Source organism: Sinocyclocheilus grahami, unplaced genomic scaffold, assembly GCF_001515645.1.
Source record: "Sinocyclocheilus grahami isolate Dianchi unplaced genomic scaffold, SAMN03320097.WGS_v1.1 scaffold276.1, whole genome shotgun sequence".
Lineage (NCBI taxonomy): Eukaryota > Metazoa > Chordata > Actinopteri > Cypriniformes > Cyprinidae > Sinocyclocheilus > Sinocyclocheilus grahami.
In genome coordinates, this window is record NW_015505455.1 from 890,230 (window position 1) to 914,851 (window position 24,622).

General features: G+C 37.0%; 2 protein-coding genes and 1 pseudogene across 2 annotated transcripts in view; 1 reads left to right on the top strand and 2 right to left on the bottom strand.

Annotated features, from left to right (window-relative positions):
* gucd1 (guanylyl cyclase domain containing 1) overlaps nt 1-2,151 on the top strand; it is a 9,511-nt gene extending 7,360 nt beyond the window's left edge. The window contains exons 5-6 of the mRNA XM_016291779.1: nt 909-1,150; nt 1,660-2,151. Of these exons, the coding sequence (XP_016147265.1) occupies nt 909-1,150; nt 1,660-1,751 (334 nt within the window). The 3' untranslated portion in view covers nt 1,752-2,151. The remainder of the gene's footprint in view (nt 1-908; nt 1,151-1,659) is intronic.
* Nucleotides 2,152-2,238: 87 nt separating this feature from the next.
* Nucleotides 2,239-16,243, bottom strand: LOC107600025 (beta-ureidopropionase-like; annotated as a pseudogene).
* A 2,506-nt stretch (nt 16,244-18,749) lies between these two features.
* On the bottom strand, nt 18,750-20,976 carry LOC107600047 (uncharacterized protein C22orf15). Its single transcript, XM_016291812.1, has 5 exons — nt 20,892-20,976; nt 20,222-20,308; nt 19,417-19,539; nt 19,250-19,321; nt 18,750-19,013 (listed from the first exon to the last, which is right to left on the bottom strand). Exons 1-5 carry the CDS (start codon nt 20,914-20,916, stop codon nt 18,877-18,879), a joined length of 444 nt encoding a protein of 147 aa, XP_016147298.1. The 5' UTR covers nt 20,917-20,976; the 3' UTR covers nt 18,750-18,876.
* Nucleotides 20,977-24,622: the final 3,646 nt, after the last annotated feature.

Here is a 24,622-nt window from a genome sequence, read left to right on the forward strand (position 1 = left end):
TTTTAATTGGATGTTAAAGTTTATATGGGAATATTACATGACACGCTGATCCTTTAACAATGCATTGGCGCAAAAAACGCACACCTTTTGGACAAATCTGCCACAAATATTTGGACAAATGTGCCACAAAAGTGCCACAAATACTGCCTAAACAAAATACTGATTTCTTTATTTACTGTACCAATATTTTAAATTGGCCTTTTAACTTAGCTTTATTGCATGGCAAAAAAAAGTGTTACCTTGACAGAGTGACTTGACTTGACTGACAGAGCCCACTGATCTAATGGCGTTGTTGAGCGCTCCAAATGCAAACTTTGCATGCAACAATCAGGCAGCAATTGACAGCACTCTGATCTAGTGGCATACAGGCATCGTCAGATTGACAGTACTGAGTACTCTAGCCCAATAATGTTGGGGGATCCAGTGGGGGCGGCAGTCATATTTCAGGGTTACCGTGCCACTCTTTATTACAACCCTGCTAAAAGTGCCAGTACGTGTGCTCATTGGCGCCCCTTCTATGCCTAGAAACGGCCCTGCATATGGCCACCCTACATTTAACTCATCTTTAAAAACGCTTTTATCTAATGCAATTCACATTGCATTGAAGACTTTTTTTTTATCAGTTCATGCATTTCGTGGGAATCTAACCCATGCCCTTGGTGTTGTTAGTGCCATGTTCTACTGATTGGACTACATGACTGCTTAAAATCAATTTAAAATGCAAATTTTTAGTGTTTAATTTTTTTTAATTCATTTAGACAAAATCGTATAAAATTTCATTTAATCGTTGTGTGTGTGTGTGTGTATATGTATATATATATATAGTTCCTGTTCTATTAAAACATATTCTCACCTATTCACACCTGTGCGGTGCTTTGAAGAAATCTGATCACATCTCTTTCTTGTAGCTCTGTTACTATTCAGGAGATCCAGAGCCACCTGGAGCAGGGTCATGTGGCCATAGTGCTGGTCAACGCAGTCATGTTGGTGTGTGAGCTGTGCTCCACGCCTGTCAAATACTGCTGTTTCCTCCCTGTGGGTCAGAAGTGCTTTTGCAGGAAGCCAGATTACCAGGGTCACTTTGTAGTGGTGTGTGGATTTAACCGTAGAACCGGCAGCATCTTCTACAACAATCCGGCCTACTCGGACCGTATGTATTGTGAAGCTTTGGCATTATTCTTAAAGACAGCACAAGCACAATATTTCAATGCAAAACATTAAAAAAACACACACAAAAGGTTTAAATCATTAAATATATGGTTAAATACGAATTCCGATATTTAAATAAATATATCTGGATACATTCTATCTAATGTAATGACATATATATTTATTTTGAAGTTTCCAAATACTTTTTTGAGGCTACATATATCTTAGAACAAACAGCCTTATTTATTATAGTGTATATTATGGTTATTTTTAAACGAATAGTTCACCCAAAAAGGAAGTTATGCTGAAAATGTACTCACCCTCAAGTCATTCAAGATGTAGATGAATTTGTTCATCATAACAGATTTGGAGAAATTTAGTATTACAACACTTGCTCATCAATGGATATTCATTTTTGGGTGAAGTATTCCTTTAATGATAATACAGAATCTTCACACATGGCAGTAACATTAAAACTGTGTCTCATATGCCCATCTCTTTGATGGCCAGGTGTGTGCTGCACAAGCTTTAGTAATTTTGAGGAGGCCAGAACAAGCTACGGAACTGACGAGGACATTCTGTTCATCTACAAAGACGGTTGAGTCTTGACCGCTTCTGAATGAATGCACGTTCAAAACCCCTTTTGCATCCAATGTGGTTGGCTGGGTAGCATTTTTGCCAACAGGGACCAGCGCTGCTGGCCAATAGCAGGTAGTATGTTTCACCTCTGGCTATGGTCTTCAGTAGAGCTATAGCATCGCACAAAACATTACTATGGTGCTACATCGGCCACAGAATGAATTATTCATGCAGAAAGGAAAGGGAGATGGTATGTATATGTAACTCATCATTATTGTCATGTGGACTTATATTTTTATCTATAGCTCATATGATTTATATAGTCTCTGCCACTGTAAGAGGTGGAGGAGGAGTGTACACAATGTTTGTCATTCATGTAAAGATAAAGATTTTGTGTTTGTTCAGGGTAACCTTGCAAAATCATGGGGTTGTGTTGATTTTTCTTCTTTTTTTTCTCTTGGAAGCCACTTAATTAAGAATACAGTGAAAGTTTTTAATTATTGTTCAAGAGGAAAGCTGTTTTTAAAAACTCAGGTAAGATTTGATAAATCCAGCATGTTCAATTATATCCCACTGTCAGGAAAACGAAACGTTTCATAGGTGCAATATGCGTGGATTCATTTCTCCAGGGGTTTCCTCAAGAGTAAAATCGCCTGGACTTCTGTCATAACCTCATGAGAGTAGCAAGAGAGTTTGGCTGCTTTGTGGGCGACTCTGAATTGTGAACCTTGACCATAAAGTACACTTTAAACTCACTCATAGCACTAGTACAGTATTAGACCCGTTTCTGTGTAAATTACAATATTATGCAGTTTAATTCTCATGATTACATTGTGTTGGCATAATTCATAGCACCTTTAATTCCTCTGAGAGAGAACAGGAACACTAGGGTTAGAGGTTTACCGTCAGGTGTTGCGCACCGTTGGAAAAGGTCTGAACACAGTGTTGTGAACACTTTGCTGTTTGCTATCTTGTAAACAAACGCCTGCTCAGTGGTTCAAATAGTTCAGTCGTTGATGGTTTGTTGCACAATGGCTAACAAATGTAATGCTTGCACTATGGTGTTCCACCAGCCATAATTGTTATTTAATCTTTGATCATTCAGGTTAAATGTTATTTTGTTTTTTTCCTTTGATTTTTAAGACATCAGGTGTCTGATTACATCAACTTGTGCTTTTTTTTTTTTTTTTAAACACCATAAGGAATGTTGATATGGCAAACTTTATTTTTATTAAATATATAGTAGCATTTCGGAAATTAATAAAAGTTGTATTTGTATTTTAATGAAATGCATCCTTCCATTATTGACCTTAAAAATGAACCGATAAATTATTTTGTGAAATTCAAGTAGAGGTACAAGGACTTATTCCTAATACATAATGTGGTTCTCCTGCATCTGCAGAGTTTGGCTTTCAGCTGGCAGCACGGTTTTCCTTATAAGCTCACTCCTTAAGAATGTTGGGTTGGAAGTCATGCTGGATGGCTTTTTTGAGCTCTTCTGCGTACATTTCATACCTTCCAGTCATCTACGGAGAGATTCATACATGTGAATGGCATACAGATGCTACCAGAAACAAACCTTATTCAGTATTTATAGGATGTGATCAGTCCTACAGTGATGGTGATGATGAGATATCTTTCTGAAGGAATATACTGTAGTATAGTTGAACATGTAGTGATTTTTTTATCCCACCTTGAAGTTCCATTTGTCTGGAGCTTGCCGATTTAGGTTCAAGGCCATCTCTGTCAGCAGCAGGCCATCACGGGTTCTGGATAATCCTGGGGATCTGCTGCCATCGGGTGCAGCCACGTAGCTGGAGCCATAAAAGTTGCCAAAGTCATGGTGCGCTACAGATAAGACAAACCAGAATTCATATAATAAATGCACACTACTGTTTAAGTTTGTGGACTGAGATTTTATTGGTGTTCGCATGTTAAACAAGTCACTTATGCTCACCAAGGCTGCATTTATTTGATCAAAAATGAAGTAAAACAGTGATATTGTGAAATATTGCAATTTAAAATAACTTCTATTTGAATATATTTTCAAATGTAATTTATCGCTGTGATCAAAGCTGATTTTTCAAGCAGCCATTACTTCAGTGTCACATGATCCTTCAGAAATCATTCTAATATGATAATTTACTGCTCAGGAAACATTTCTTATCAATGATTATAAATGTCTTTACAGTCACTTTTGTTCAATTTAATGTGTCCTTGCAAAAGAAACATATTAATTTATTTCTAAAAATATTACTAACCCTAAACTTTTGAATGGAAGTGTAAGTTTATTAACTACAAATCAACATTTGATGCCAAATTACCCATCCTGGCATAATTTTGATTGTTTTAACATTTTGTCTGTTCATTTTTTTTAATCTTTATTTACAACCCAACTACATGTCAGTTTAAAATTGTATTTATTCATGCCCCAAATTTTGTTAACAGGGTTGCAAAACATGCAAACATCATAATAAATGAATGAAACATAAAACCTCGTATAATATCTAGTTTTATCACCTGCGGCTGATGTTTAACGTTTTCTGAAGGTTGCGCTGATTCACTGATCACATGTCGGAAAAGAAAAACATCGCTAATTTATAAATAGTTTTAGACCATATTTTGTACCCCATTCATGGAGAAATGCGCCTCATACTGTATATGTTTGTGGCTTATGTGTGTGACACTGGTCATGTTACAGAGAGACTTCACATGTAAAGCAGCAGAAGGGGATTTTGTGTTCAGGTTGAAGGCTTATGCAACAGTAATGAGGGCTGAAAGAGAACAGAGCCTGACAGACCAGAACTTTAGGAACACGACACCTTTGAACAAGCTCGTCCTCAACCCACCACCGATCCTAGATTGACAGACAGATACGCTGACACAGAGACATTAAGCTCTGGGAAAGAGCCAGGTGGACTCACATGTGTACTGTATACAGACAGGAATGATCTTTAGGTTTTGACCCATATTTAATTTCTAGGCTGAGAGTGCCATCTGTATGAATGATTTTTGAGAAGTATTGCTAAATGTCTCCTTTATGCTTAGACTTAATTAATTTTACATTTAAAGTGAAATGTGCAATTCTCTGGAGATTAAATATTCATCTTAATATGCAAACTGAGTAATTTGGAGGTACACAGGCTTAACCAATGGCGTGAGTTTGGGGCAGGGCTATCTGTTTGCTTGACCAATAGAAGTCGAGGAATCCTATTATGCACACAATCTGGGCCTCATTCATGAAACATTCGTAAATAAAGGAGTAAATTCGGAGTAATTTGCGCGTAAAACGGGCCTTCCCGAAAACTCTCCTCCGGATTCACAAACGCTTCGTAAACTTCCGATTTGATCGTTAAACATGCGTATGATAATAAATTCCAATGATTCGCTCGTGCACGCTGATTCAAAATTAGCATAATCCCCGCCTATGATTACAGCTACGCAAATTGCGTGTCCAGGAACGCAGTGGAATATTCCGGTCTACTTTCTCAGGTTTGGCGCCAGTATATTGCATGAATGCAAAAAAGACTAATAGGCCATATGCCTAACAATAAATATTCAATAACGTGTGTCCACCAAAGCGTTTTTAGCCAGCTGAAAAATGTCAGGCGCTCTTCTGAAAACGACCAGCGGGTGGTGCTAGAGGACGCTTTTTTCCAGCTGAGACGCTTTGATTGCAATCATTTGGAATATCCACGGCTGTAACGCATCTCACTTTGAAGAATATAAAAATGCATTAACCAGCAATGTTAACTTCTCTATTGGTGTTCAGTTGTTGTACAAGTAGCCTCGTATTTGTCCCGCCCCTCCTCCATTGATTGGACGGCTGGGTAAAAAGTGACAGTGACAAGCGCTGCGTTTTACCCAAAGCTAAACAGTTTATCAACTCCCAGCTACAAAAAACAAAACCAGAGCAAACCAACTAAAATATTATAATGGCAGTGCATCAAAATTCAGTGTCATCAGTTTGCCAAAAAGAACACAGAACGTTTTACGAGCCATTTACACAAGGCAGGGAGCAGGTGTACATTTCTTTCGTACCAACTAACATTTTGAAAATACGAACACTTTCATGAATCCGAAAATTTACGTCAGAACAGCTTTACGAACGATTTACAACAAATTAGTTCTGCTCGTGTTTCATGAATGAGGCTCAATGTTCAAAAGTTGGTGGTAGGTACTTTTTTTACTGCATTTAATCAAAACTACAGTAAAAACGGTGAAATATTACAATTTAAAATAACTTTTTTTATACATATACTGTAATATACATAAAATAAAATATAGGAATAAATTACCTGTAAATGGCAAAACCACATTTTCAGCAGTCTTTACTTCAGTCTTCAGTGTCACATGATCATTCAGAAATAATTTTAATATGCTGATTTGGTACTCAAGAAACATTTTTTTTTTATTATTATTATTGATGTTAAAGGGGTCATATGATGCTGCTAAAAAGAACATTATTTTGTGTATTTGGTGTAATGAAATGTGTTTATTTTAAAGTAAAAAACAAAACACATTTTCCACATACTGTACATTATTGTTTCTCCTCTATGCCCCGCCTTTCTGAAACGAGTCGATTTTTACAAAGCTCATCGGTCTGAAAAGCGAGGTGTGCTCTGATTGGCCAGCTATCCAATGCGTTGTGATTGGCCGAATACCTCAAGAGTGTGACGGAAATGTTAAGCCCCTTACCATACTGTGATGCCGTGTCCGGCCGGAGCATTACGTTTAAAAACATTAAAACCCATTACAAACGAGGCATTTGTTGCATCCAGTGGGGACATAATTACGGATTATAATGACTTATACGATGAAATCGTTGCGTTGCATCGCGCCTCGTAAACATAAAACCATGTCTGCATTTGTGATCGGAGAAATGACAAACTACAAGCCCTACTCTACACTGCTCAAAACTCACGTTTGAATCATCAGTGGCAAATTCTTTAAATATAAAAAATGTACTTACAGGCTGTGAGTCAGAACAGCCGGCATTGTAGTCTACTCTTCCAGGATCAGGAAACAGTTCTCCATAAAATGCGCTGCACACATCTGAATATTTGAGTTGAAGTGTTCTGGAACAGTGCTGTAAATACAACTTAACCACTGATTTCTAGTCGTGTCCTCTTTTGGAAGACCAAACAAAGTAGTTTCGCTTTCACAACGAAACACAGCGTCACACACGGAGGCCTAGAGTGAGCGGAAGCCGGCTTGAGTGAGCGGCGGCTGGCGGGCTTGAGAACGGCGCGGCCGGCGGATTCGACAGAGCGTCCGGCGGGCTTGCGGCAACCACATGTGACGACCCCGGGCTGGACTCCGCTTCGTCCACGGTGAAAGCCGATCCGGTGATCCACAGCGCGAAGTTGATGTATTTCCTCAGCGATCAGCACGGATCAGCTCTAGGCATAACGAAGCGGATATCGTCCTCTTTTGGAAGGCCAAACAAAGTAGTTTCGCTTTACCAACGAAACACAGCACCTTCGCGACATGGCGGCGGCGGCAACAACAATACTACAGCGAGAATAAAAGTTACGCCTTCTTTCTTTGCGTGAACATTTGGGCGGTATTATGCAAATCTTCCCACATCGTGACGTAGATATGTGGGGGCGTGTTAGAACGAGCCATTTTAGGTAGGTGTGGCTGACTCTTAACTTTTATAAAGAATATCTCTTTGGATTTGAGACTTTAGTCTTTGCAACTTTACAGATCTTCTTTATGCACCAAGAGATTGTAACACTTCAAAAAGAAAGGAAAAATTGAAATCACATCATATGACCCCTTTAAAAACAGATGTGCTGCTTTACATTTCTGTGGAAGCCATGATATATGTTTTCCTGGATTCTGGATGAACAGAAAGTTCTAAAGAACAGCAATTATTTGAAATAGAAATCTTTTGTAATATTATAAATGTCTTTACTGTCAGTTTTGATCAATTTAGTGCATAATTGCTGACAGGGCTGTCCTTAGGGGGGTGCACCTGGTGCGGCCGCACCGGGCCCCACGGAGAATGGACTGAGGGGGACCCCGCTCCCTTTAGGTAGGTGTGGCTGACTCTTAACTTTTATAAAGAATATCTCTTTGGATTTGAGACTTTAGTCTTTGCAACTTTACAGATCTTCTTTATGCACCAAGAGATTGTAACACTTCAAAAAGAAAGGAAAAATTGAAATCACATCATATGACCCCTTTAAAAACAGATGTGCTGCTTTACATTTCTGTGGAAGCCATGATATATGTTTTCCTGGATTCTGGATGAACAGAAAGTTCTAAAGAACAGCAATTATTTGAAATAGAAATCTTTTGTAATATTATAAATGTCTTTACTGTCAGTTTTGATCAATTTAGTGCATAATTGCTGACAGGGCTGTCCTTAGGGGGGTGCAACTGGTGCGGCCGCACCGGGCCCCACGGAGAATGGACTGAGGGGGACCCCGCTCCCTACCTCACACCAGGCCCTGTGTCAGCTAAGGATGGCCCTGATTTCTGAATAAAAGTATTAATTTCTTTTTTTAAAATCTTACAGACCCCAAACTTTTGAATGGTTGTGTAGATATGATTTGACCTTTCGGCCTTTACCTTTGTGCAAGTCACAAGAGAAACAAGTTTAAGTATGCAACTACATGCACATGCTCAAAATGAATGGATAATTACCTTTCGTGCAACTGGTGCGGCCGCACCGGGCCCCACGGAGAATGGACTGAGGGGGACCCCGCTCCCTACCTCACACCAGGCCCTGTGTCAGCTAAGGATGGCCCTGATTTCTGAATAAAAGTATTAATTTCTTTTTTAAAAATCTTACAGACCCCAAACTTTTGAATGGTTGTGTAGATATGATTTGACCTTTCGGCCTTTACCTTTGTGCAAGTCACAAGAGAAACCAGTTTAAGTATGCAACTACATGCACATGCTCAAAATGAATGGATAATTACCTTTCTTTCCATCTCCAGATGTGAACTCATTCTTGAAATACTCCTAGAAAAGACAGATCTATATCAAGACTAAAAAGCTCAGGTCTCGTCTGCCCAGAAATCAGCAGTAGAGGGCAGCAGAAAACACACATCTGAACCTCCAACGCTTTCATATGTGAGGCACATGGTCACTGCTTAACAGACTGTCGAAATAACTCCCATTTAAGCCAATTTAAAGATAATTGGTTTACTGTATCTACCTCTGAGAATAAAAGTCATCCCTCTAAGACATTATAACCACTAACAGAGACCAGACTCCACAGAGCCACAGAAAAAAACAAAACAAGCGCTCAACTTGTTTTTTCATCTGTGTAACATTATTTGCAGTTTGGCTTATAATCCCATTTAAATTATTAGCATGTGCTTATCTAATCATATTAGTTCATATAGTTTACTTTAGTTGTGGTTGTGATATTATCATAGTATAAACAGTGCATAGCTGGGGCAAAGAGGACATTTCCTGAGAATCTCTGTGTATGTTTTAGACTCGAGAGCATCTATTGGGTAATGTACGTGATTTTTACAAAGGGTCCTCACAAATCTAGTCCATTAATTAGCGTCTTGTAAAGTGAAAAGTTGAATGTTTGTAAGAAACAATTCCATCAAGGCGTTTTAACTTTAAGACATATCGTATTTTGGCCAGAAGCAACGGTCTGAAGTCAAAAACATCTTGATGGTGTATTTATTAAAAACATGCAGCTATTTGCTTCACAAGATGTTAATTGATGGACTGTGGACAACTGGAGTTGTGTGGGTTAGCAGAGTATTATTGTGATGTTTTTATCAGCTGTTTGGACTGTTTGGAATGACGGCACCCATTCACTGCAGAGGATCCATTGGTGAGCAAGTGATGCAATTTCTCCAAATGTGTTCCAATGAAGAAACATCGAGGGTGAGAACATATTCAGCTAATTAAAATTTTTGAGTGAACTATTCCTTTAAGATCTACTACTATTTTTATTGCAGGGCACAGATCCCAAATCTTTATAGGAATATCTGCAGCACATTAGTCTTGAACTACACACGATCACCTTCACCAACAGTTAATCTGACTAGGCTGAAAATGATCTTTTCTCAGAAAATGACTTATGCAAAGCCATTTTAGTCTACAATTTCTGTGACTGACAGAACATTCTTCCAAATATTTGAACATTTTCAACTAGACCATATATATTCTAATTAAAACTATCAGTGTAAGGTGAGAATAACTCATATTTTATACTAAGCATTATTAAATAATGAATAATGATGCCCAAAATAATTATTTTAGAACTATTAAATAATCGTTTAAGTTGATTAGTCATAGAAAGTTGGCTATAGATTAACACCAAATAATGCACACTATTTTAAAACCACTTGTCATTGACGGCATGTGTTAGGAAGTGTAAGATTCAGCGACTATGTAAAGACTGCATGAGAGATAAGCTTGTGTTTTAGCAGTAATTGTTGATGTCTGTGATATCAGATCATCCACTTTTTAGAAGATTAAAACAATATACATTGTTGTATTTTAAATTGTGGCCACAGTTTGTGATGTTAGTGTAAATTCATGCAATTGATGCAGCAAGGAAATTCATGCAGGGCTAAGCTGGTTTCTCAGAAGAGTTTCTGTGTAAACCTTTTCCAACATTGATGTTTATCAGCATAGACAGCAGTAAAATTATCCTTAATTTGAATGAAAACAACAGAATTGAGCTGTCTCTGCCATCTGGTTCTGCAGGTACACTCAAGCTTGTTGTTTCAAGAAAAGAGAGTGGCTACATTTCCTGAATTGAGCATTATCACAGTGTACAATCGATCAAAGGCACAACATGAAACTGATAAACCGCACAGCTGGGGAGAAATCAAACGTTCTCAACCACTTAAAGTGGCCACTGATCATGTAGTGCAGATAAACACACACAAACGCGTTTAACCTGAAAAATGGTGAAAAATGTCACCCAACATGCTGGAACAAATCTCTGAAAACAAGAATTTCTATAGTGGCTGCACTGAACAACTTTTCAGTTTTCCAGTAAGATATAGACATACCCATGTGGCAGCACAAAATACTGATAACTGTATGTATAGTGGGGTCCACTTAAACCTAAAAATAAAGTTTTACGATTCTAAAAAACGTACAATAATATATTGTTACAACCTGAAATGAATAAGAGATATTTCAGATTCTGCACTATTTCTAGGCCACAATTCAAATAAGTGATTATGTGACTCTTACAAGTGGTCAGATGTTCTTGTTTCCACTGGAGCTCAAGATGCTCTGGATCACTCTCAAGAATGCTGGAGAACATGATATTCAGGTTTTACACCAGGGGTGCCTAAACTCGGTCCTGGAGGGCCGGTGTCCTGCAGAGTTTAGCTCCAACCCCAAATAAACACACCTGAAGCAGCTAATCAAGCTCTTATAGGCATACTAGAAACTTACCAGCAGGTGTGTTGAGGCAAGTTGGAGCTAAACTCTGCAGGACACCGGCCCTCCAGGACCGAGTTTGGGCACCCCTGTTTTACACAAACTTGTGGAGTTCATGCAGCTTGAGTGCTGCTGTCATTCAAGCAAATGTACGTTCTGATATTCATGCTCATTTGAATACATTAGCGGTCCCAAGTTTGGAATAATTAAAAAAAAAATGTTTTATGTTTTTGAAAGAAGTCTCTTGTGCTCAATAAGTCTGCATTTATTTGATCAAAAAATCAGTAAAACAGTAATATTGTGAAACATTCTATTTGAATATATTTTCAAATGTAATATATTCCTGTTACATCATGTGACACTGAGCAATGGCTGCTGAAAATTCAGCTTTGCCATCAGGAATAAATACAATATTACTGTTTTTACTGTATTATTAATCATACAAATACAAATTTTTCAAGACCATAAAAAAAATCTTTAAAATCTCTATTCCAGATTTTTGACCAATAGTGTATATTGTTACAAGATCAATTAGTGAAATACTAATGGTCTCAGACTTTTGGAGCGCACTGTATTAATATTTAATTTACAGTTTAATTAACTCATGTTAGCTTAATATAAACGAGTGATGATACTCTATTAATCTAAATACAGAGTGTCACTGTAGCTGTGTTGTTTCACACTGACAGTTGTTTGACTGTTATGCAGTGGGTGACACTGACCTCATTGAAGTCTCCCACACGGGGAATGTGATTCTTCCGTGATTTGCCTAGAACATTGCCATTATTGGACACCACCACTGCAGTGTTCCACAATGTTCCACCATGAATCTCATCCCTCTCCAAAATGGGAGACACCACCACCATGTTGAAGTGTTTGGCCAGCTACAAAATGAAAATCAAGCACATATGGTATCAGCATTAGAAGTAATGACTGCAGAAAGAAGAACACAGCAGAAGAGCCACATAACATTCTTAACCTGAGCTAACTTTGCCTTGCCAAAAAAAAGGCCAAATTATCAGATATTTTAAGAGACATATTGACTTTGACACACAGTGATGAGGGTCTGATTTCCTGTTTTATATCTTTTTATTTTGCATGCTGTTCACACAACATGAGTTTGATTTGCTGGATGAAATGTTTTCAAATATTAATAAGCCATGAAGCAGTTTTTAAAAATATTAATAAAATGTCAAAATATTTATAATAAAAACAAAGGATTATGCCAAACTACTTAATACAGTTTTTTTCTTCTTCAGAATTTCATTTTTCAGTGGGGCTTTTTACTCTTCATTATGATATCAGTAAAGACGTATAACCATGAAATTTTTATTTTATGCGTCAAAAACAAAATGAAAAACATACTCCCCATACCGTAGAAGAGTTTTACTATTTATTTAATATTAATGTTCATCGTATAATATTATTAATTTATATATTTTATTTTGTTATTATTATTGATATTATTTAATATTATATTACATTTTTATTTCTCCAAAAATATTAAAATGTATTTTAATTCAGAAATTAAAAACTCTAATAGCAGAAGAGGTATATTCAAGTATGAACTGTATTTTGAATGTATTTTGAATAAATTAATAAACCTGGACAAAAACTTTTTGTTCATTTTTGTATAATCTCTAGTGGTCTTGAAGAATCTGTATAATGAGCAGGAAAGAGTACAAAAATACCAACAACAAAAAAAGTACTTAAATAAGCACTTATTGGTTCTAGAAATGTCATTTTAGGTCATATTCGCGAAAGCATAGATGCGGTTCCTCTGTAAACAGTCAAAGGCCACATAATTCCTTAGAGTTCAGTGTCAGAAGATTCCACAGTTACGTGCCGCAGTGCTCATCGGCCTATGGCTCTCGCCCGTGGTCAGTATGTCCCCGTCCCCTCTGTGGGCTTAACCTCCTGCTATTTCCATTAACAAATCACCAGCCTCAAGGCAGCTGCACGGCACTACACCAGTTAAAGCAAACATGCGCTATATCAAAAGTAACTCCCTTTGCAATGGGCAAAAGGGAATAAAACAATTAAGTCCGTGCTAATGGACATACAGCCTCGTCTTGAGTTTGAGGAGTGAACAAATAATCAATCAGGGGGCTGAGATTAAATATTTGACTATATAACTAAAGATGATGCAAAGGATGATTGTAACTTTAAATTTAAGTAATTTTTTTTTTTTTTAACTTTTTGTAACTTCTCCATTCATTTAACTCTTACCTGAATACAAAAGCGTGTGGTGAGCCCATCCTCAGCCGATGCGGCAAACTCTGTCCAGGGCTCCCTCTCTCATGTGCAAAATGCAAAAGGCATTGCTATAGATGGAAGACACAGAGAAAATGATGCTTAATGTTTTCCCCGAAAGATTTCATTTTTACCAGAACTGAATTTTATTTATGAGAGTTCAATCTGTTGAAATTGACTCTCCTTGGTGTCCAATAAAACTTTGTTTTGCTTGCTGAGAGGGAGGATGAGGAGTACAGTAGATAAGTTTATGGTCATATTTATCATTAGCAGTTGTTGTTTAGAGCAGGACGAAATCATCATTTGTTTACATGGCATTTTTAAATGACTACTATGAAAGCAAACATGCTTCATAGATTTGCATGGAGACACAGGAAATCAGAGCCCAGGGGTCAAAGGTTTACATGGGAGTTTACATCAGCGCAGATGAAACGTCGTCACTACAGTCCTGCTGCGCTCTGCTGATGTAAACCGGATTCTGCTGATGTCTTCACGGGCATGTTACATCACTGTAGGCCAAGAAGTCTTCCGATCTTATACTGGGCTTTATAAATAAGCCCAGTAATTGCTTTGAGGACAACAGGAAATGGTTACAGAGAGCTATGGAATAACAACAACAATAATAATAATAATAATAATAATATTTGTGACTAAATATGGGTAGTTTGTCATGTGTCAAACAATGTGACACGCTATTCTTTATCTAAAATTATTTTTTAAATAGTTTCAAATTAATTTATAAATATTATACATATAGATTTGAATCATTTTATATATTGATTGATTGATAGACTCATAATTACACCACAGGACTCTTGAAGTGAACTGCAAAAAGCTGAAACATTAATAATCATTAATTACTTAAGATTAAACTTTAAATTATTCATAAATGGTTATATATTACATATATTATATAAATAACAATTTATATAAAACCATTTATGAATAATTTAGTGTTCACACACACATTTTGAACTGTACACATTCATATAAATACAAACCTAACATGATGTTTAATAAAGTTTCTTTTTTTTGTCAACTAGGAATGTTGTGAAAATCAATCAATTATTTTTGGAGAACAGTAACATAATATTAAAATACTTTGAAATAGATAAATACAAATGTATTTAACAAAAAAGATGCAATAAATTTCATATGACACCCGACTAGAGCTGTATATATTCCAACTGCAGTCGGACAATGGTGAATTCAGTGGAAAGAGTGTTAGATGCATGTGTGTGTTTTTGTATACTCACTACAGGCTTCCTGGAAACACACTATATTGACCCCACACATGACTGCCACCTCTACCATCTCCCCACACGCTTGTGCAGAGCTTTGATCTATGAAAGCAAAATTAGAATATGGAGTGTGACGAATTCAAATGAATTATATTAAATTTGTTTTAGCATGTATATGTACAGTGGGTACGGAAAGTATTCAGACCCCCTTAAATTTTTCACTCTGTTATATTGCAGCCATTTGCTAAAATCATTTAAGTTAATTTTTTTTCCTCATTAATGTACACACAGCACCCCATATTGACAGAAAAACACAGAATTGTTGACATTTTTGCAGATTTATTAAAAAAAGAAAAACTGAAATATCACATGGTCCTAAGTATTCAGACCCTTTGCTCAGTATTTAGTAGAAGCACCCTTTTGATCTAATAGCCTGTCAGAGCCAAAATGTGCCACCTGGCCATTATATGTACTGTGTACTTCATTCTCTCACCTGTTCAAGCACAGGAGCATCAGTGGGTAAAACTAGCTTGTTCTGAACGAGTCCCACGCGGACAGTTCTGGGTGGTCTGAGCTGCTCTGGAGAAGCCTCAAACACATAACCCTTCAGATCATAATCTTGCTCAACTGCAGCATCTATTGCACTCTGGGGAATGTTCAGCTTCCTGAAATGCATGTATTACAATTTTAAATGGCATAAACTCAATAAAATCTAAAAGCAAACAAATAGGGAAGAGTAGGGATGACTGTAATGGTCAAAGATACATTTGTTTTTCAGTTCAGTTTGTATTTCGTAATTTTACTACACCACGGTTAAACTAGTTAGTGTAGCAAGACCATGCAAAACCATGTGGCAGTACCATGGTTAATGTAAATCCATGGTTAATTTTTGAAAGTGTAGATTTTAAACTGTATTCTCTGATGTTGTTGTATATTTAAAAGTGTTTTTATGCTTTACTTATATCCGAGGCAAATTTCCCATGTTGTCCATGAATAAATTAGCAAAACCAAAAGGGTTTATAGTTATACACTATGCTAAAAAATAAGAATTTATTTCATTGAACAGGCAAACTGTTTGGCTGCTGTTATTAATTATTAAATGTTCTACGTTATTATGTCATGTTTTGGTTTTTTAGTTTCTGAAAATAATGCAAAAATGAAACCAAGGAAAGGCCGTTTATATTTATGGGACATCTATGAGAATGATAAAGTTAGAGCATGTCAGATTTCACCTCAAATTCCCATCGCTGACAGACATCAACGACATTCCCAGGGACTCTTGTGGCCAAAGTCCACCATAAATAATTTACTCAGTTTCAGCTTTTACTAGATGTAGTTACGAGAGTAAACTTCTAGTGTAAAAGCTACCTTACATTTGGACAAATGCTAACCGTCTGAACCTGTTAATCTCCTTAATTATTTCAGAGTTGCCTAGTTTCATTATAGAGCACATCCATATAAAGCCAGCCGTCGTCGCAGCTGTGTGTGCACTGCAGCTCCCTCCAGTCCTCTAGAATGAATTTAAGCGCGTTTGTGACTTACTTCGGCTCTTTTCCGAACAGCAGTCTTCTGCCCTCTGAGTTCAGCCTCAGGTGCATGTCACCAACCTTCTCTAGCGATTCAAAGTGTTTCCCAGACATTTTGAGCTGCCGTACTATTTAACTAACACACGTCCAGCTGTACCCTTCCAACTCTTATGCAAACTGTTCACGACAGAGGGTCCAAAGCGATCCCTGCATGATTTGTTGTTAGCCTTTATGTATTACAAAGTCAAGACTGAACAGTTTTCAAACCAAAAGTATGAACTGTAGGCGTTTTTATGTAGTTTCAAGCAATTTCTGCAGCTGTGCTGCAACACGTTACAGTCCTAATTACACCCATACCTGTCAACCCTCCCGTTTTCTATCCCGCTATCATCCCGTTTAAATATTTTCACGTATTTTTAATCTTTCTATTAAAAAAAATTCCCACTGGGCATATTTTATATGTTTGCTACATTCGCTTCCGGTAAAACTCCCATAATTTGCATGGGCCAAACCTCATTAATAATCACAACAACAAATTCCAAGGTTGTCCAGTTGCCAGATCTTGTATAAAACACATCTTTCTCACGCGATCGACGCATACCAATTTCAACCCATTTATCCCCTCAACTTGGCAACCTACAGCCCAGCGATGCTATGTGTGCGCATGTAGTACGCGGGAAGGAAACAGTGGGAGAAGACCAGGGCTGCGTTCAGCCCCGACAAAAACGGTGCAAAACGTTTTTTAAACGGAAACGGTGGTGCGTTGAACACACTGTTCTGATGACCCAAGAGTTGCAACTATGGCAGCTGAGAAGGCCATTCTTTGTGTTCTTTTTGAAGAATTTCGGAGCCTGATGAAATCGGTATAAATACCTGTTTAATACTGCAAAATACGCTCGATGTTACAGTCACTGCCCTTGCCCTCCTGAATAAAAGAGAACATCCCAATCGAGTTAAGGGATTTGTGGAAACTGTGGTTCCTAATTATTATTGTGATCCAACATTTGCCTCGCATTTCAGGATGAAAAGACAAACATTTCATTACCTCCAAGATCCTTATATTCTATATGACCGTATTATTTTTATTGTGAATATTCTGCTTATCATTATTGCTGACCACTGTTGTTGTGCTATGCTATTGTGATATTTACCATTATATAATCAGAGTATAGAAAAGTTTATGAAAGTGTCACCATTGTGCGAGCTGCCTCTTTAATACGTGTGGTTTACATGCATGTTGCTGCTGATTGGGCTGACATTTTTGACACAACCACCAAACAAGAGAAAACGTATCTCAAACCCCGTTGCATACCGTTTCCAGGAAACATGTCGTTCAAACCGGAAACCGTAGCAAAACGTTGCGCACCGGTTTGAGCTTGAACTTGCCCCAGGTTTTCTGGATACTCACCTCATCTGCCATTGGATGGCCAAACAGCTAGTCCCGCCCCAAACTGATGCCACTGGTTAAGCCAGTGTTTCCATGTCAGGCTGGTGATGCTTAAACAAACAAAGGAAATGTTTTATAGCAAAACAGATCCACAGTGTTTACATTTTGTTTACATTTTTACTGTTGGAATAGAAAAAAGCATATAACATATGCGTATATTCATATAACACTTACACTCCCATACTCCGTTCTCATGCCTTTGTTGGACTCAGCAGTGAGTTAGCAAATGCCACATTCTCATCAGATTGTTTGTTTTGTGGTGACTTTCTTTTGTACCGGGACCTCCTCCACTCTGGTTGGAGAGTTTCCCTTAAAGGCTGCCAATCACAGTCAGGAGAATGAGGGATCACTGACAGATAAGAGGCACAGGGTGGAAGGTGAGGGTCAGGCGAGTAACAGAGGACAGTGACAGAAAAAGAGAGAAGCAAGACTATCAAAAACTAAATATTAAATATGAGTGCTGCAAGTTTCAAAGTCAGGTGCTGCACTGCTTTGTTTACTGTGGTTACGGGGGAAACGGCTATATTCCTGGCGAAAAGCGCCACCTGCTGGCAGAGAATGAATTTGCATTTTTCAATAAGCCCTACTGCTCTTTGTTTAGTCTAAACTTTAGACCAAAGCCAAAAACGACCCTTATTTTTACGCAGAAAACACACAGTTGTAAATGTGAACTGGTGGATGGACAAGAAGATAATGAATTATAAAACTCAAGATATAGCCTACACTAAGATATATTTATGTTACTAAATGAATATAATTGGTTGATAATAATTGTTTAAATTAATATAAATATAAAATAATATAAGATTCAGTAAGATTTATTTGAATAAATGCATTTATTTGATGCAGTAAAATCAGTGATATTGTGAAATATTGTTACATTGGACTATATTTTATAATGTACTTTATTCCTCCATTTTTCAAGTCCTCAGTGTCACATGATCCTCCAGAAATCATTCTAATATGCTGATTTGGTGCTCAATAAACATTTAATTATTATGTGAAAGCAGGATATTGATTCTTTGATTAATAGAAATATTACAAAACTGAATTTATTTAAAATATAATTATTTTGTAACATTATAAATGTCTCTCTTGATCAATTTAATGCATTGTTACTGAATAAAATTATTAAATTATTATAATTTTTTTAATCATAGTGACCCCAAACTTTTGAATGGTTGTGTATATACACAAACAACATTTATTCTTCACATTGATTTATATGACATAACCAATTCTATAAATAAAATATTTACAACATTGTTAAAGAACACAAGGAAATAGTAAGAGAGTGTTTTCAGCTCCGAGGTGTTGTGATGGCTTTCTTAAAGTTGATAGCTGCTTTGATGCGGTTTTGACTGACTCCTCCCCTTTTAGATGCTCCACCCCTTTTGTCCTTCTCCTTTGAAGGATTTGACAGTTTTCTCAGAATCTCTAAATTTAGCAGAAAGAAAGATTACATTAAAGAGAGAACCAACAACTACAGATATTGTGTGAAATATAACGATGTTATATTTCTGCTGATTAGTAAGCGTACACTTTATTTTAATTAGATCGGTGGGAAAATCCTTTAAAAGAACAATACAATGAAAAGAAGCAGCATGGAGTGTTTTTCTTGATATCAAATTTTTCCAAATTATAGAATAATGAATGAAAAATAGAAGCATTGCCTGCTAGCTCAGGGTAACTTGTCCCAAAGTCATACACTGCAGTATACTTTGGACCTTCACTGCCTTCACCTCCTGCATAAGAGAACATACAAAGCTGTATTTACTGATGTTTTCCGTAAAGTTGTTGTGATATCTGATGTACCTGAAGTTGGTGAGGGCAAACTCACGTGATACACGTAATGGAATATAGCTCTCTCTCTCCTTCAGCAAACTGCTGACGAGGTCGGTGCTCTGTGCTCTCTCTGCCAAGTTCACCAGCTCTCCCATCCTGTCCATCAAGTCCACAGTCTCTATAGAGAACAGAGCAGGTCTTTTTTTTTTAGATCACCAACACTGAGTCTGTTTGGCATCAAATTAACAGTTAGTAGCTTAGCAAGTGTGTTTCTGATTTTAAGTGTTGCTTGGAGTTGAACAAACCCCAGACCCTAAGAATAAGACTTCACTGCTTTTTTATTTTTTCAAATCTAACAACCACTAGGAGCACCTTAGCAACCACATAGCAATGGCACAGCAAGCATCTGCAACCCCCTAGCTAGCATCATGGTTCTCTCTGCCAAGTTCACCAGCTCTCCCATCCTGTCCATCAAGTCCACAGTCTCTATAGAGAACAGAGCAGGTCTTTTTTTTTTTAGATCACCAACACTGAGTCAGTTTGGCATCAAATTAACAGTTAGTAGCTTAGCAAGTGTGTTTCTGATTTTAAGTGTTGCTTGGAGTTGAACAAACCCCAGACCCTAAGAATAAGACTTCACTGCTTTTTTATTTTTTCAAATCTAACAACCACTAGGAGCACCTTAGCAACCACATAGCAATGGCACAGCAAGCATCTGCAACCCCCTAGCTAGCATCATGGCGTTGTGTTTTGCACAGGTAGAAACAACTTATATATACTTCATAAATGTAAGAATCTAGTTTAAGCATTGATGTAACTCATTTTCGATGTCAACCCAGCTGAATTATACTTTAATTTACCTTGGGGATCTAGATTGCATTTTTCTTTTATACAGTGGATGAAGTTTATAACCTTGCAATTTAGGTTCAGTATCTCCTCTCTTCCCTCTGTAAGAAATATATATTTGAAAACATTCCAACCATAAAAGCAAAGGAACTTTGCTATATTATATAAAATTATAATGTGAATATATACAATACTGTTCAGAAGTTGGGGGTCAGTAGAATTATAATTTTTTTAAATAAATAAATGAACACTGTTATTCAGCAAGGAAGCATTACATGGGTCAAAACTGACAGTAAAGACATTTGTTATAAAGGATTAGAATTTCTGTTTCAAATAAATGCTTTGTATTCCTCAAAGAATCCTGAAGAAAATGCATCACAGTTTCCATAAAAATAATAAGCAGCACAACTGTTGTCAACATTATTAACAATAAGAAATGTTTCTTAAGCAGCAAATCAGCATATTAGAATAATTTCTGAAGGATCATGTGACACTGAAGACTGGAGTAATGATGCTGAAAACTCAGCTTTCCATCACAGGAATACATTTTAAAGTATATTGAAAATAGAACAGCATTATTTAAAATAAATTAATACTATTTCACAATATTTTACAATATTACTGTTATGATATAATAATGTTCTAATATGAATAGGCTATATATATAAATTATCCTGCACTTACCACCAAATATCACAGTAATGAACATCTCAGTCTTAAGATGTGATGTTTTCAACTGCTTACTGTTCCAGCAGCCTGCAGTAATGAACGTCTGTTCACACAGTAGGAAAATAAAAGCCAGTTAAATGTTGTTGACGACAGCTATACCTAGAGACAAAGCCCTGGTTTATGAGGAATGCTGTGGAGTTCTACAGTACTGAATGTAATTGGCAGACTAGACTCAGTGTAATCAGAATATTATTCTGCTGTGCCACCACTGAACTATGGATGAACTCCCCTCCCGGCCTAGAATCTGCATTATATAAACAGCACCGTATTACCCGGCTACATTTTTCACTCACTGTTTTTTTTTTTTTTTGGCTCTCTCTTTCTGTAACCCCCTTGAAAAAAGAGGAGAGAAGGGACTCTTTTTTTATGAAGCAGACCAGGCTGATTTGTCTCCATGGAGTTAGTACACAGACAGACAGGTTCTTTGATACTTTGAAGTATTTATCCAGGGCATGTCTAGTTGTGTGGGGAACAGATCTATAGTCTTTTTCCCATGACTTTAAATGCAACAGTAAGAGAACAGCACAAGTCCTTCCCAGTTGTGGCTATTTCAGTACTAACTTGGGGAAAAAGTTGTGCCATAAGAAATGAGTCTTAAAGGACTAAGAGGTTAGCAAACTTAATTCATTTAAATGTCTGTTGCAGTTTTGTCCCTGTATTTCAAGACTGGGCATCTTCGGTCCTGGAGGGCCACTGTCCTGCAAAGTTTAGCTCCAACCCTAATCAAACACACCTGCCTGTAGCTTTCTAGTGATCTTGAACACACTGATTAGCTTGTGCAGGTGTGTTTGATTAGGGTTGAAGCTAAACTCTGCAGGACAGTGGCCCTCCAGGACCGAAGTTGCCCAGTCCTGCTGTACTTTAAACTGCATGAATCTTGAGTAGAGGTTCATTTTTGGAAGTGAATGGCCTTATAGGTACATGCATTCACATAAAGATATTTATACCGTAATAACAAATAACTAAATATTTCTATTTCATATAAATACTGTTATTTTGAACTTTTCATTCATCAAAAAAATCCTGACAAATGTATCAAGGTTTCCACAAAAAAAAATATTAGGCTGCACAACTGTTAGAAAAAAAGAAAGAAAAAAGATAAGATATAAGATATAAGATATAACAAATGTTTAATAAGTTCTGGAGAATCATGCCACACTGCTGAAAATTCAGCTTTGCCATCACAAGAATAAAGCACTTTTTTAATTACATTCAAATAGAAAACTGTTATTTAAAATTTTAATTATATTTCACAATATTACTGTTTTAATGTATTTTCATCGAAAAAATAAGAAACAAAAATTTTTAAATGCCAAAATTTTTAACAGTATTGTAAAAGCATTATAAAAATGCCCAATTGTGTCATAAAATATATTAGTTTACATTTTTTCCCCCGTCACACATGTACAATTATTTAAAATTATAATTAAAATATATTTTTTGTCATCTTCCTTAATTGGGAGCTGAGGAGCCCTAGCCATCTGGTTGAGAACCACTGTTTTATAGCACCATTGCTGATTCACAATCCTGTAAATCGAGGCAGAATAACAGCCGATGAGACACAGACAGCAACTCCATGACAACATAGGCTTGAGCAGTCATAAACTCAGATTCCTGTTATACTCAACTTTGCTTTCAAGGAAAAAAAAATGTTATCAGTGTGTAAACATCATCAGCTTCATCAACAGGTATTTTCCACAAATCTAGATGTGATATGAAGCCCTCTATGACCTTTATGTCACAGATTAGACCAATCAGCCTGTTTGCTTAGCTCAATAAAACATAGATGTGTGCCAAGGGTTACTATGTTTTATATATACACACATACTGTATACACTACTAGTATACACTACATAAGTTTGGAATAAACACAATGCTTTAGTGGTTTTGAAAGAAGTCTCTCACGCTCATCAAGGCAGCATTCATTTGTTTACAAAAAAGGTTCAAACTTAATATTGTGAATATTGTGTTTTCTATTTTAATAAATTGAATAATGTAATTTATTCCTGTTATATCTAAATAGTTATTGCAGCAGGACTATTCTATATTTGAGGTACAAATTGCTATTGTTGATAAGATGATCCAAAAGCTCATGCAGATATGGAGACGAGCCCAGGAGTCATAATCAGAGTTCATTAGGAAGATGGGAGTGAATGCTGCATAATCAGATGAGAAACACAGGTTCATTTAACATCCTTTTGTGTCAACACACAATGAGCTTTTGTTTGGAATAATTTGAGCTAGATAACTGTGAATGGTTTTTTTTGTGTGTGTAAAACTGATTCAGTTCAAATCGAATTGGCAAAACAGTAGTCTGCCTGCAAGTGATTCAATCTGAATCAAGCGTGTTTGACGTAAAGCTACCCTCTATATTTACATTTGTATGTCTATTGTATCTATATCATATGTGGAGCACGGTTCAGAAGAATGATAATGCTACCCTAAAATACTCTAGAAATCTCTTGAGATGCACTAGTGCACCCTTTAACCTGGAATCTTTTGGGACTTTGGGAACAGGCTGGGAAAGATACAATGTTAGGATTCATAAGACCCTTCAGCGTGTGATCGAGCACAGCTGCCCAAGAGAGGGACTCTCCCGGGATGACCACTTCATGTCTCCATGTCTGGGGGGAACAGGCTGGGAAAGATACAATGTTAGGATTCATAAGACCCTTCAGCGTGTGATCGAGCACAGCTGCCCAGGAGAGGGACTCTCCCGGGATGACCACTTCATGTCTCCATGTCTGGAGACTCCTTCTTTGGAAGGAAAATAGCAAATCATTTTATAGCCTGCACTTAAGCTATATCACACACTTGGCCAAGTTGTTTACCTATAGTTTTATATAAAATATTTAAGCAATATTATGAGCAATAGTGCTTAATACATACAACCGTTCAATAAACATTAGTTTTTGAGTAAATTACAGAATATTGCCCGTTTCTTTGTCTGTTTTTCCTTTGTCTGTTTCAAACACAGCCACAACTTCACAGTAGAGTGTTTTGTTCCTGAATGAATCAGTGTTCCCATTTAGTCGGTTCACTCAGTACAACTCATGCCTCATGCCTCAGTACAACTCACGCGCTCTTGTGCCATTTGCTGAAGACACCTTCAGCATTCAAGCCTGAAAGGCCAATAACGCATGACGACGTGGGCGGGGCTACCTGCCCACAGCATATAAATGCAGTCGCATACGTCATTCCCTTTGTTCTTCAGGTCTTCCCCGTGCTGTTAACACCATCACCCCACATTCACAAGAAAACCCAGTGGTGACTCTCGTTGAAGAGAAAGGCATAAAAGAGAAGTTTTTAGCTCGAGTTTAGCACAGCAAAGAAATGGCTAATATACTTTTTCATGAGAAATGTCTGAGCATAAGATCTAACCCGTCCTATGGCATGTGGGTGTTTATGGTCACAAGCACTCTTGCGAAGCTTGCGGGTTCTGTTTGACCTCTGTAGAAACAAGTGATGAGAACCTCCCTGCCGATCAGTGTTGGGCAGTAACTAGTTACTAGTAACTTAGTTACTTTAATAATATTACCTTTTGCAGTAACTAGTAGTGTAACTAATTACTAATAAGATTTCAGTAATAATATTACAGTTACCATTCATAAAACAACTTAGTTACTTTTGATGCCTCAACCCCGCTAATTTAAAATCCAACAATCAAATAATTCCTAGATTTATTT